General features: G+C 39.1%; 2 protein-coding genes across 2 annotated transcripts in view; one reads left to right on the top strand and one right to left on the bottom strand.

The window, feature by feature from the left end:
- Positions 1–14,883, top strand: part of LOC138059734 (polycystin-1-like protein 2) — a 128,274-nt gene that overhangs the window by 26,629 nt on the left and 86,762 nt on the right. The gene's annotated exons all lie outside the window — the stretch shown is intronic.
- LOC138059735 (tRNA-dihydrouridine(16/17) synthase [NAD(P)(+)]-like) overlaps positions 1–14,883 on the bottom strand; it is a 62,181-nt gene that overhangs the window by 2,615 nt on the left and 44,683 nt on the right. The window contains exons 8-12 of the mRNA XM_068905340.1: positions 6,548–6,644; positions 2,588–2,658; positions 1,848–1,972; positions 1,310–1,353; positions 127–205 (exon numbers count right to left, since the gene is read on the bottom strand). Of these exons, the coding sequence (XP_068761441.1) occupies positions 127–205; positions 1,310–1,353; positions 1,848–1,972; positions 2,588–2,658; positions 6,548–6,644 (416 nt within the window). The remainder of the gene's footprint in view (positions 1–126; positions 206–1,309; positions 1,354–1,847; positions 1,973–2,587; positions 2,659–6,547; positions 6,645–14,883) is intronic.

Genomic DNA, 14,883 nt, shown 5'->3' with positions numbered 1-14,883 from the left:
ACTGTCGTGGAGTGGACTACAAATGAATGACGCGAAGGCAAAACCGAATCACACGGTCTCTGGTAAGGGCGAGACTCAACAATAACGTAAGAATTGGTAAAAAGTCGGAAAATAATACATCATTACCTGAGCAATGTTTGGGCTCTTCCTTTTCACTGCGGTCACGACAACAAACACGACACAGATTGAATGAACACTTCATGCCCTGAAACACATGCAAGTGACACGTGAAATTCTGAACGTTTCAAAGATATTTATATAATAACCAAATCAATGCGAGCGCATGCACTCTCATTGATCAATCAGCTATGGTTTATTGTGTCAGTATAAACTCATGGAAATTTCGCGCGTCTTCGGCGGGTCGTGATTTACGATTCTTCTCGTGTGGTTTATCGTGGTTTATCAGCCTATAGACCATACAAACTTTTGGTCTATTGCTTAAATCGGAGCGGTGGCGACGCAAGAAAATAATCATATTGTTTCAATGGCGGTAGAAAAATCTTCGTGCGGGACCGTGCACCATACTCTGAAAAAAAGCAACGTGAAATAACCATCTTTGAGACGGACAAAAACGTCAGTGTAAAAAAATGAATCTCACAGATTTTCTATCTTTCCTTCAAATCAGTTCGTACCAATCACGTTGTGGGATAGCAAATGTATTTTTCTTTTTTGGCTCTTGTTCTAGTAGTCATCCAAGCCCTTAACATGAAAATGTTGCCCCAATTTGCTGACGTTCTCAACAAACAGCCGATTTTGATTTCACGTTGTTTTGCAATGGATGGCAAAAAAAAGTTCGCCGAAAGGTGAATATGACGTGGCTTTCTCCTTTCCGTCGTTGTTGCTAAAGCATCCTTCACCTTTTGCCTCCTTATAAGAGAAGGACTTATTAGAGAGATTAAGAATGGCGTTTACGGTAAGGAAGATGGAGAAGGGAGTGGATAAATGACATTTAACAATTATTCGCCGAATATTGTTGAAAGTTGACAGCCTGCAACCTTTGTAATTCAATAGAAGTAATGCCCTAGACGGCACACCCCAGAAGCCATCAGCCACCAGCTGTCGAGCCGGGGTCAACCACTTGTCCACATTGCTAGCAGCAGCAGAATATGGAAACCGTACATCTCACTAGTAGCCTTCCGCGAACATATCCAGCGACACTATAATCTCAACAGCCTGCGAACAAGCTCTTCTTTGCAGCGCGAGTTATGTATGCAAGCGATGAGACCTTAAGTCCCACAACAGCGGGGAAGCACCAAAAACAGTTCCGATATTTTGCGCAAGACGACAGGAAGCAGCGATCGTTTCTCACCTTTGGATTTACTTCACATCTAGTACAGATATCCCATCTTCTTTCTGAACCAAACAAAAAAACTATATCAGTGAGTAACTCTCAAATAACGTAGATTGTGGTTTGCTGATGTGTTAGACCTGGAGGAAATAATGTTTGTAATCAAGTTTCTTTGAATTTTTTCGTTCCTTCAGAAAAGAGTGTTTGAATTAGAAAAATTATAATCGGTGCTTTTCACTTTTATATTTCAAGTGCGCCATCTAATGACAATTTGTGACGTGCACGGTTGCCCTATTGTATTGACATAAAGAGCTTTTGTATCATGGCAACCGTAACACGTCACAATTAATTAAGATGGCGTTGCCCGGAACATTTGAAAAAATAAACGTTTCGGAACCTTTTTTTTCTATTTTGGCTACAAACGCCTTCTTTAAAAATGAACAATAAACATCGAAAGCTTCTTTACTGTTAGGATTTCGCCAAAGAAGATTGAATGAGTCGCTCATCCAAACAACATTTTTCTAGAGTTTTTGCGAACACAAAACAACTATCTATCTACCTCTTTTTGCCTTCACTTTCTGTTTCTTCAAGGCCTTCTTTATTTCCCTCAGTTTAACAACTTCTTTAGCCCGCTCCTCATCTTCTTGCGTTTCCTCCAATGTTCTTTTTACTCCATAATTCGATCTAAATTTAAAAACGAAGACGCACTATTAATTCCCTGACTTTTCCCTGACCTGTAAACAATTTTCACTGATCTTTAATTAGGTGAATAATCACATTTGCTTCAGCTTCCGAGTTTGAAGACCATCAATATTTTTTTCTTCGTTTTCGATTTCTTTGCTCGTTTCACAGGATTTTGTACGCAAAATCTTGTGAACTGTTTACCAAAAACAAATTCCCTGACTTTTCACTGACTTCGACAATATTTTCAGAGTTTCGCTGACTTTTTGCAAAATTCCCTGACTTTTCCCTGACCCTTGCAACCTTGACGCCTTTTAGAGTGCGTCTTTGTGTTTCAATCCTTCATTCTTTACTTAAAGCAAAAGACATGCGTTTTCGACGCGAGGGTTGACTTATCACCTGCATCACCGCAAATGACAGAAAAAGATGAAATAAGTTGTCTTTGAACGGTGACCTATTTCGCGCGACGGTCACGCGCGAGGGGCCGCGCGCGCGACATCTCGCATAGATCAAAAACGCCTCGTTAAGGTACGGCTGAGAAGAAGTGTAGCGAAGACCGCAAAATCTTCGCCAGTTGACCCAAGGTTAAGTCGCCTGATAAATCTATAGCGCACAGACCTGATGTAGGGTTGGCACCTCCAATATGGCATCGTTATAGATTTGTGCTCCCCGTTTTCTTCGATGTCTTTCTATAAAACATAGATACCTTGTTAGCAACTACGAGTTAAAAAATTCCGTTGCTTATTGCTTTGAAATTACCGTCCAAAACAGCTCACTGGTCTCGAGTAAGCGTTAGTGACTAACTGGACAGAACCTCGACGCCTCTTAAGAATTTTGCAAGACTACATAAGAATACTTCTTCTTTCAATCTCATCATGGGTTAATTGTCAGTGTTCAATGAAAAATTAAATAACTCTCTGCCAAAACGGGAATAAAAATGATTGCACATTCCTTGGAAAATCCATTTGCTTATCCATTTGCTTCACGTCGGAAATCCGGGTACGAGTTTAAAATTGCTTGGATGAAAACAATTTCCACATTCCATGCCCTATGCATTACACCAGCTCACTCGTATATGAATAATCTTAGCAACGGAAGATAGTTTAACAAGATGTCACACAAGGTAATTTTGACTGAACAGCGCAAGATAAAGACTCTTTGCCTCTTTGCTCCCTTCCCCCCCCCTCCCCATCTTGTTCCCCCTACTGACGTAAACATAATTATAGGCCTCGTACACTGTTCTCAAGTAAAGCTATGATCCTCGCAGTTATGAACGCAATGCGAATAGAAGCCTGAAAACAATGAAATTCAGGACTTCAACGGGGTTTGCGTTCATAACTGCGAGGATCATAGTTTCACTTGATTTCATATCCGCAGTTCAATATATATTATACCCTTTAAAGACAACGACAAAACGTTTAAGTTGAATTTATAAGTAGAAAAAAGTGCTAAATTGTGCTAGTAACAACGAAATGTACATAAAACGTGACAATGTGAGAATTAAAAGGATAGTTTTAGATTGAATTCAAAGAAGGTTGTTCTCTTTGAATATGAATAGCCTCTTTTATCTTAAGTTGAAAATTCGTAGAGGCGTGATCTAAAATATGGAAACAGTCTACTGAACACAGGGCGCGACAATGTTCTGCAGGTCGCGGGTTGCAGGTCATTGTTTCACCAATAGAGAAAATATCCTAAACATTCTTAAAAGTTAACCTTAGGCCTAAACAAAAGTTTTTAGGCCTAAGGTTGGCTTTTATGAATGTTTAGGACACTTTCTGTATTGGTGAAACAATGACCTGCAACTCGCGACCTGCGACCTGCAAATTAGACCCGCCGTGCAATAGCGCTTGATAAAGTGACGTACGTGAGCATTTAGTCAGTTTAGAGGGCCTCTCACATTTTCAAACACCTACAGAATTCTGAACATTGTCGCGCCCTGTGTTCAGTAGACTGTTTCCATAGTTTAGATCACGCTTCTACGAATTTTCAACTTAAGATAAAAGAGGCTATTCATATTCAAAGAGAACAACCTTCTTTGAATCATCAATTACATCATGTCAATCTAAAACTATCTCAAATTGTCACGTTTTATGTACATTTCGTTGTTACTAGCATAATTAGCACTTTTTCCTACTGATATATTCAACTTCTACGCTTTGTACATTAATCAACTGAAGATGACAGAAGTTTCTGTCGAAACATGTCTTACAAACTTAAACGTTTTGTCGTTTTCTTTTAAGTTTTATTTATATTTTTATATATATATTTGCCACACGAAACTTTACAATGATAAAATCAACCAGTAACAATATATATATACATATACACATACATATATATACACATACACACACACATACATATATATGCATACATATACACATATATCTATATATACATATTTTTGAAAGTGTAGCGAGGATACCCAATAGAAGCTAAAAGCTTATTAACACTGGGCACCTCGATCGATACAGGAGATCGTAAAACAAAAAAATAATAATAAATAATAGCTGGTGGGCGAGTTTAATTTAGTGTCCTATCGAGAAGAAATTTTTTTAGTGAGGTCTTAAAGCTAGGATAATTGCTAGGATTAGTTCTGACTAGCCTGCTAGTATCAAGATCCATATGATACACTGTTCTAAAGTGAAATTCAGAAAGATCATCACGATGGCAGTTAGTTGCAAAGGAAACCCGAAAAACCATGAACTGCTTCATGGGTTCAAATCCCTCTACTAACTAGGGCTCAACTAACTGATCTTTCTAAATTTAATTTCATTCTATTCCACAATTCCAATAGACGAAACTTCATACGGTGTTCTGGTAATAGATGGATCAGCGCGAAGACAAACGGTTCTCTTATCGGATTAAAGGGGCTAGGTCACGCAATTTGTCCAGATAGGTCACGCAATTTTAGGCAATTTCAGCACTGATCGAATGGTCATAGAATTAACTAAAATATCAAAATAACTGTTCAAAACTATAGACGAACTCTAACAAAACACAGGGAAGCAAAGAAGGGACATGGATGGACAAAACTGGAGAGGATTGAAATGGATTGAATTTGGGTAAATTTGAAAAACGTCGGCCTACCTTTTTTCAAATTTATATCAGTCTGTATCAAAATATCATTTACAAAGCTGGAAAATCATTCTCAGTTGTTATGTGGCCGTGATTTTGCAAATGAAAGACTCTTGCTCCGCCAATTTGACGTTTAGAGCTCATAATTAACAAAATTAAACAAAATTACCTAAAATAGCGTGACCTAGCCCCTTTAAGAGCAATAAACGGCGGCAAAAACCTACTGAACCAATGCAAACTAGCGTCACAAATCGAAAAAGATCTGTAACAAGACGCAACACCTCGGCTCACCATATAATGACAACATATAGAGTAAAGAATCTGAGATAAATGTAAATGGTGGACATTGGGCAGCTTAATCACGCGACGTTTTGAACCGCGGACAGCAACCGGAAATGACCATTTCGCATGCCAGGACAGTAGTGTCTCATAGTTTTTAACTAATCGTCTCTAAACAGAAAAGATACTTAGCAATATAAATGCCGTTGTGTAAAGAGAAGTCAAAAGGGAAAACAGCTCACTTCCGGTTGCCGTCCGCGACTCAATAACGTGGCGTGCTTAGGTGGCATAACACAGTTTTTCCGCGGTCAGCGGTATTCATTAAAGGCCAGGGCGGATTTTGCAAAACAAAACAAAGCAAATGAGGCAATTTTTTTTTCTCCTTCTCACGATGGTCTTGGAAATGCAGTGTAAATTCGCTTCCATTACGTAAACGTCACAAGTGCTCCTTCAGAGGAACCCAGCAAAATGCTGTGTATGCGCTCGAAATTTTGAGACCAAAACAGTGTTGGCTGTTTTTTCAAATTTCTCGTAATCCAGTCATTAGATTTTGCAAAAATTTGGAATTGAAATAGATCCGACTACTAATGAGTCGTCCATCAAAAAAAAACTCGGACATTTAATGGACAAAAATTTGGGAAAACTAAAAAACGTCTATCGGCGAATTATGAAAAATCCGACGGTTGAAATTCTATGATCAGAGCTGTTAAACTTACTTTATTTCTATTGTTTTAAGTACGCAAATTCCGCAAAAAACTAATGAGTGAATTTTGCATAAATGAGGAATACGCATCCTTTAGGCCTCGTTTTAATCTAGATGTGTTACCATGGTAACAGTCTGCAGGACAAATAAACTGTCAAAGATATAAACCTTCGTGGTGGTACTTATCAGTGACCGAGTTTGAGCTTCCCAGGAAAAAAAAGCGTAAATACGACAGAAATGGAAGTAAGAGTGCTTAAAAACTGTGTTAAGTCGCCTCAAGCTCTCTATTAACAACGCACATGCCTGCAGCATGCCAGGATAGACAAAGGAGGAACAGCGCGGGAGATTACGGACTACAGAATCTTGCTGAGGCTTAGCATCAACATACACAAAAAACACGGGACAAAAAACACGAATTAACAACTAACTTTTGTGTCCGCGTACGTTGCATGTACTTGGACGTTCATCTCTTACGAGGAGCAGGCTTTGCCGGCTGTTCATGAAAATCTAATTCTAACCTGGATTCTGATTTTTAAAATCATACAAATTTCTTTCATCTCAGTTATTGACTTGGCTGCGCCTAGTATTTCTCTCACATCTTTGTTCCTGTCGAGACTAAAAACAGAAAGAAAACTACCAGGTTAAATCACGCATACTTAGCAAGAATTCGCGCGCGAAAGAAGAAACGTGAAGTCCCGTATTCTGGCTGCGCGAAATTTGGGACGAGAGGTTTGCCACCTCTCCAATCTCGCAAAGTTAGGCAGTCGTCTCATTTTTCGCGCGACCAAAACACGGAAAATCTCATTCCTCGTTCTTTCTTTGCTATAAAACTCCACAGAAACGATCGCAACACAGGCTGACCATGCAATGTGCAATGACAACCGATCACTAGACAGTGATTACGGCAAAAAACAGAAAAACATGGTCGTTCGTTAAGGGGTGGCTGAATATCACAACGACCAAGCACTGGGACTTGATTTGAGAACGAAGATGGGGTGACTTATCAGCGCGCCCGCATTTGTCACGATCTCGATTATCCAGACTATTTACCCACATGTCTGGATAATCCATGATCGACAGAGGCGCAAACCCGGTTCATGAGATTTCACGTAAGCCTGCATACAAGTACATTGAAAGAGAGATGCCTAAGAGGAGCGGTCCTGGGAACGAGCGGATGTTTCGACCACCAAGAGCAATACGAAGCGAAAGACGGAGAGCCTGTTACCGGTCTCATTTCACTTAAACACAATGCTTTTGCTTTTCGTTGGTTTCCATGATACAACAGAGTAGAAGATGTTCGCTTCTTTCCCGAGTGAAAGAGATCTATCCCGCAACCTCCCCAATAGCCCTTTGCACTAATGACGTCATGAAATTATAGACCCCGCAAGTGACTCAGACAAACAAGGTTCAGTCTGTAAGGTTCAGTCGGTTTTAAGCGACGTCGACCGTGTTCTTGGCTCTATTCTGGAGAGAGAACCAGAACAATGCAGAATTGAGCAGCTAGAACGGTGTTTAATGAAAGTGTAGGGGGTTGAAATTGACGGGCAAACGTGACGACCTTTCTAAACGAGTGAGGGGCTGTAATAGGTCTTGTAAACAGTGGAAGTGACCACGTGCTTGATCCGAGCATCGATAATGGCCGTTGGTCTGCGGCGAAAATACAAAAAAAGGTTTGATGTTGGAAGGAAATGGTACCATAGTGCAAGTTCTGTTCCCTATTCTACTCCGTCGACAGATTGGCATGTTGGAAAAGTGTTGATGGGCCTAGTACGCTACTCCTGCTGTTCGCAAATGGTTGTCTGTTTTGGGGGCGTGTTAAATAGCTCTCTTAGATGGAGGGTTGTCCAATACTCACAAATAGACTCCGTCGGTGTTAGTACTGATAAGAGAGTCTCCATTGGTACGAATCGGGTACCACTAGAAAATGATGTCATTCCACTGGCTGCAATGGTGAATATGCATCTCATTAAGGGGACTTAGATCATTTTGTCATGTGGTGTGGCTGGGTACAGGGCAATTCCGATGGACCATTGGTACCATTAGAAAATGACGTCATTCCAATGGTTCTACTGGTGAATATACATCTCATTAAGGGGAATCAGATTATTTTCTCATGTGAACTTGTTTTGTGTGGTTGGCTTATAGAACGAGGTATATTCATAATAATTCTAGCGCGCTATTACTTGGTGTAAAAGCGAACTTGTTTTGCCTGGTTGGCTTATCAGTAGAACGAGCAATATAAATAATTATAGCGCGCTATTACTTGGTGTAAAAGCAAACTTGTTTTGCGTGGTTGGCTTATAGAACGAGCAATATAAATAATTATAGCGCGCTTTTACTTGGTGTAATTTTCTATCAGGTGCTATTTCCTCGTGGGCGGAGTGGTATTTTGTGACAAAAGTCAGAATTGTGTTACATGTGCGTTTTCATCTCCTAGTGCATGACCTCTTTTTGTTGGAGAACTTCAGTTCAGAGAGATGCTTTTGAACACTGCTCTATCTTTTAGGCGTATTTCAAAGTCTCGTGGGTTTTTCAAAACTAGAATGGGAAAATTTTGTTATTCGAAGCGATAATGCTTTCCCTTTTTTTAACCTTCTTGTTAATCCTGGTGGACATCAGGAAATTCTGCTGTGAGATCTTTTGTAAAAGCATAAAATGATACGTTTTTTCACAGTTAACAATTTCCGCGTTCAATCGATTAGCCAAGGCTTACATTTCTCGATGTTTATAGATGGTTTTGGCAGCGGTATGAAGAAAAGGATAATCTAAGATAATCTAAGAAGTAGAAAGAGGAGAGGAGATAGTGCAATTTGATTGGCGACGAATGAAGAAGCAAAAACTTTATCTTCTTAAAGGCCAGCCAGCACACCAAATTTGGGATACCAATAAGGTCAAAATGATATTAGTATTAAGGTAATTTATTTTTCCTTATCCTTTCGTTATTTATCTATTCTTGAGACAAATTTGTGAGAGCATGCACATGTTACTTAATCACAAGTAGTCTCTCAAACAATAGCGCCGCGTCAACGATCCTATGTAGTGAAGCAGATAAACAAAGGAGAGAAACAAAAAAATTAAACACTTCAACCTTTCAATTAGCCTGCGTTCCTTCCCTTTTCTAGCGCCCGACACGCAGTCTACCGTTTAATATGTTTGAGAACTGACTAGAAATGCAATTGGAGCCACCATCATATCTTATGACTTCAAACTTTATCCCACCATGAAGTACATTTACTCACCGACAATAATATTAGTAACTAAATCGCGTTACTGGAGATACTCCTCTCGACTCAAAAGTCTCCAATTCTTGACATTCGAGGATAGGCTAGCTAAGTCATTGGAATAGACCTTTATTCGTCGAAGACGAGGTAGAAGTCTTCCAATAAAAAGGAGCTGATTCTTCGACGAGACTCATGTGATTCTTTATGCAGCGTCAGTGCTCGAGTGATCGTCGCGGCAACAGCATTTACTTTTATTTTTTGATTTCTTTTTTTTTTCTAAGAAAAGGCGCAGGGGGCAATTAGAGAAAAACACGACAAAAACTCGTGGCCCAATAAAAGTAGCCGAAATTCAATCATCAGGTACATAATAAAGCTACATATCCAGATATCGAGTTTTCGTTGATTAAGGTACACTTAATTAATGCAACTAGGATCAGAAAAACGAATGACTAAAATGTTATGCAAGGATGAATTTGCATTGCAACGACGACAATTAATTGTGGGATTTTAACCATAGCACAAGGCTGTCAAATCATTAGAAGGATCTAGTCACGCGAAAGGAACCTCTGCTTGCGGCTATTGTCAAGGAGTTGCCACTCTCGTAGGAACAGAACATTTCGCAATCTTACGCGAAATAACCTTGTAGAAAAACAGCCATCTCGACAATTTGTGTACGAAACCTTCAAAATGGTGTGGAAATTTCAACCGTGTTTGTCGCTTACAGCGATTTGGCTGTTCTGGTTCAAAGGTGAGAGCCGCTTGTTTACAACTATTAGAGATGATTCAGATATTTTTTTATGCTGAATTTCGGCTCTAAAGGGACTCTCTAAAGGGAGTTAAAAGATGAGAGCAGAGCTTCCAGTTTAAGCATTCTTTAAGTTTGGTACGCTACATTTATTTCTATGTTGTATCCTTAATTAAAGTTAAAAATACCAAATATGTACAATAAGATTTTTGGAGCAGGTTCTGTTGCATATTACATCAGCGTAAAATGTTTCAATCCAAATGTTTAAAAAATGTATAACTTACCATAGCACACAAAATGAGATTATTGCAGATTATTTTCTGACTGAGTGAATATATGCAGTCAAAATTAGAAAAAGCAAAACATTGTATGAGGTTATCGGCCGGGGTTATCGACCAGTCATGCCCCTATTCAAAATGTCTGGTTTACAGTTTGCAAAGTTCCCGTGAAAACCGACATTTCCGCAGAAAACATTTTGTAGAACATAAGACTGTCGCGTGCGCATAGTTCATGGGCCGATAATAAACGAGGAAAAGTAGATGTCGTCTCGGGTAGGGGCTAAAACTAGAGAATGCCGTAAAGGATCACATCTGCCGGCTCAAGTTGTAGTCAAGGCCTCAAATTTGGTGATTTCACGTTGTGTTTGTCGTGCAGAGAACTGCAATAATAACTGAGTGCTGAAATGCTTGCAGTACGATCTTTTTTCCTCTTTTAAACTCCCTAATGATGACGACTGACGGTGAAAGTATAAGATTCGTTTATAACAATAACTAAATCTTACTTCGCAAGAAACTGCTCAAGGCTGTAAAAAAACACAAAGATGAAAGACGTTTATTGTGGTTTAAAATAAATTTAACGCATCGCAAGTCGTAACTTTGCATTCTTCGAAGTTGCCACACGAGTTACGTTCTCCGCACAGAAGTGAACGCATTCGGAGTTCTTAATTTAAATCGGCGGTTCTATTACTGCGCTTCCACCTTCTTTGGAAGGGGCTAGTCCTTAACAAGGTCGCTACTGCAAAAATGCCACCCTTTGCAGCATAGTTAAATAATAAGCCAAAACAACTGACTGAGTATGGGAAAGGCGAAAAGGCAAAATAAACATATTCTGGAGGAAAGACAAAAACGAGAAGGGCCAAAACAGTATGACATTGCATGCCCCGCGCGTGAATTTTACCATTTTTGCAATTCTATGGCAACGATGGGGAAGACAGAAGTACGCCACTAGTAAACGTAAGCTAAGCCTTCACGCCCTTCGAGAAAAGTTGGTGCGCACTTACACTTTAAGTACCACACCTATTCATTGAGATAACACCAATTAACAATTACAATTGTAATTCTATGGTAGGAGTTGTACATACGAAAGGGTACGGAAAATATAACAATATAAACCTACAGTAGCTATAATAATGATTACTTTGCCTCCCTTGATGTGTTGTAAGCATGAAAATGACCGGAGACGTGATGTTTAGAAGATACAACGTAGCATGCAATTTATCACCTGGGCATAAAATTTCTAGTAGCTTATAAACATTTTAAAACAAAAAACAAAATTAGCTTCATCACGAACACACACCTGCCTCGCGAAATTAAACATTAATAATCTGAATCTGAAAGGTTTATGAATTTTCGTCCAAGTTCTAAAAATAACGACCTTTTATCGAAAAAGGACTGATCTTTAATTAGGCAGTGCAGAGCCCTTTTATTTCTTATTTTCGGTCATTTTACAGGCATTACATTCCACTGACAATAGCCTAGCTAGCCTGCGAACAGGTTCCCCGATCGCTTCGCTCTCCGAATTCTTTTGTTTCGCGCTCGCCGAATGAATTTTTCCGTCCTTGCCGGGAGCCTGTTCGCAGGCTAACTGACAAAAATTACGTGATGACCACTAGTCATAACGAAACCCGCCTTTTCACCACAAGCAAAATAAAACGAATTGTTTTCTAAATGAACGCGCTAATAGAATACATTCACACATACATACCTAATTGACCACTCCCCATAGGGGCTTTTTAGGGCCAATGAAACACAATCAACAAAACGACAGAACAGAGAAACTATTACGAACCAACCGTGCCGGAGGCTAACCATTTGGGTATGAGAAGAACCGGGGACTACCAGGATCAAATTCAACGAGTGGGCAGAGCGGGTTTTAAACCCGGGATCTCCATATCTCAAGGCAAGCGCTCTAACCACTGGGCCACACTGCCTCGCTATCTTGATTAAAATAACTTTGGGGCTTTAAAGTCCCCCGTACACCAGGGTGTGCGAGTTGACTGAAAAAGAGAGAGCCGGAAGGGAAAGATTCGACTCAAGATAAAGGAGTAGTGGGCAAAATAGAATGGAAAAATAAGAGAAACACTTTGCTGGGAGCGGAAGAAATTAAACAAATTAATAGAGCTTCAGGTGTTTTGAATTTTATTTTTTGAAATTTGAATTTTGTTGTTAAACTATCGATATTACTATTCAAGAGAGGCATGTGCCAACGCGGTTGGGAGGCAATGCGTGACTTCATCACAAGGCAACCAGTATTTATGATTGACGGTTTTCACTGTCACACCGTCATCAAAACCATTCAACAAATACAGTCAAGAATCGAAGAGATAACAGAAGATGAATGTTCAAACACTCTCGCAAAGGTGTGCGCTGTTTCGTGCGGTACATATTCGAAGAAATGTTTTACTCAAATTTATAAGGCTTTGTATGGGGACGCCATGTTTGTGTCCCTCTGAGGGGCACAAATATGGCGGCCGGAAGCTAACAAAAACATATGTTATCGAGTTTTGCTATAAGAACCTGTAGTCGTCTTCTGAGGGCTCATAAACATCTATATGAGTACTTATTCCCATACAAGGATTGTTCAGTTTGCAAAATCTCAGCGGATGTCACTTTTTTAACCTAGGTGACCGCATTCTCGGCCGCAATTTTTCTAATAGCTTTGAAATTTAACCTTGCTTTATCACAACACGAAAAACCCTATCAAACTGAAAATTTGTGAAAAGATAAGTCTTCAGCTGTTCTAATAACTAACTAAACTAAAATCTCAAAAGAATTGATCTTCATTTTGATGACGTCACATGAAAACCAAGAAGCAAGAAATTGGAACAAGATTTCAATCCCAAAGAACTTTAAACCTCCAATCGTAAAGGAACGTGTGGTTTATTTATTTTCATGTGATCTGTGCGAAGACGATTAAGTCGTATGATTAAGTCGCATGACTACTTCGTTTAAGAGATGTTTCTTATAAAAGAAACGGATCATCCAACTTTGAACGCGCAGACTGACTCCATTTGTGCTGAACTCTTCGCTTGAACTTTTTGATTTTTGAGAGAACATTTTATCGCTTTTATTCCTTCTTCCATTGATTTGTTGTTTTATTTACTATTTATACATTCTCATTTTCATTCTGACATGCTAACGACGTTAGCAGTAACGTCGAAACGTCGTTGTTTTCAAAAACATTTTATTGCAGTTTTTTATAGTTCGATGCTTTAAACAAATGGCTTCTTATTCGATAACTCTAATCGCTTTAAGGACATTTTCTTTCCGTTTTATCGCTAAAAATTTGGCCTGACTGTTCTGTCACTTCATGATCAGTTGTTGAAAACAACTGAAGGATCGGCCTTAAAACTTGGTCTTTCGTATACCGGATCCGAAATAATTTATGTCCACAAAACAAAAGGCCTAATCGGAATAATTAAATTCCTTAAACTCCAAAAGATTAGAAAGGGCAAAATACGAGAGAGTAAATCCGAGCGAAATCGAAAAAACTTGATGACAACTGATGCGATGTTGTGTAAGACCTTGTGGTCAGACAAGGGCTCATCACAAAAACATTTCTTACCTTTTCGCGTACTTCTAAACGTCGGAATTGATCTAAACGTTCCATAAAAACGTTTTTTTGACTTTATTCAGAGAAAAATTACCCTTTCCGGCGAAAAAAACTTTTACCTTGGCAACGCTTAGCTCAATCACTTACCATATAAGGTCAAACTAAAGTATATGAGCTGATAACCGAGATTGAGTGTACCAATCAGAGCACGAGAAATGCATTATCCGAGGTTGAAATTTTGATAATAATGATTCTCTTGTCTTCCCCCATTTTTGTCCGGTATATGAAAGTCTACCCCTCACAAACTGAAGGATATACTCTTTTTTATGTATAAGAACGTATAATTTTGGAGCTGAGACAGAACGTTCTTATATATTTTTGCAAAGTGAGGCTATCGTTATGTTATACAAAATATGCTCTTAAAGTATTTGGGCTACTTTACATTAATTTACCTTCATTTTATGCTTTCATTTACAATACAATCGAGCAAAATAAAAACGTTCTTAATCGACTCTCAGCCTGACAAATGTTCTTAATACGTTGTTAATACGTTCTTAAAAGTTTGCTTAACCTCAGTCTCATCGTTCTTATAAAAAAGGTTCCCATAAAAAAGAGTGTAATGCCGAGATAATACAGCGATAGAAATGATATTTGAAAAAGGTAAGGCTTTGTTCAGAATTCGGCACTTATTAATTATCGCCCAATCGCAAAGAATATTAATAAGGCCGGGCTAAAGTAGTCGAGTACATTTATCAGCCTCTGGTCTTTTCAGGGGTAATTTATGCATAATGTTTGAGGGTCTAATTTGCTGCAATTAGAGAGACTGACTTCTCGGGCGAATCATACAAATCAACTCCAGCACTCTTTTGGTTGACTCATCTTCATCCCACTGCTTACCTTGGTAACAATAGGGAGGGATAATACCGAGATAATAGACCGAATTCATAAATGGCGGGCAAAAATATATTCGTTTGTTTATATGCTAATTAGACTCACTAACTTCGCTCTCAGGCAACATTTCTTTTGAATTTTGTCCATCCAAACGAGGCTAGTGAGT

The sequence above is a fragment of the Montipora capricornis genome, chromosome 8, assembly GCF_036669925.1.
Source record: "Montipora capricornis isolate CH-2021 chromosome 8, ASM3666992v2, whole genome shotgun sequence".
Classification (NCBI taxonomy): domain Eukaryota; kingdom Metazoa; phylum Cnidaria; class Anthozoa; order Scleractinia; family Acroporidae; genus Montipora; species Montipora capricornis.
This window is presented reverse-complemented; position numbering and strand designations above follow the sequence as displayed.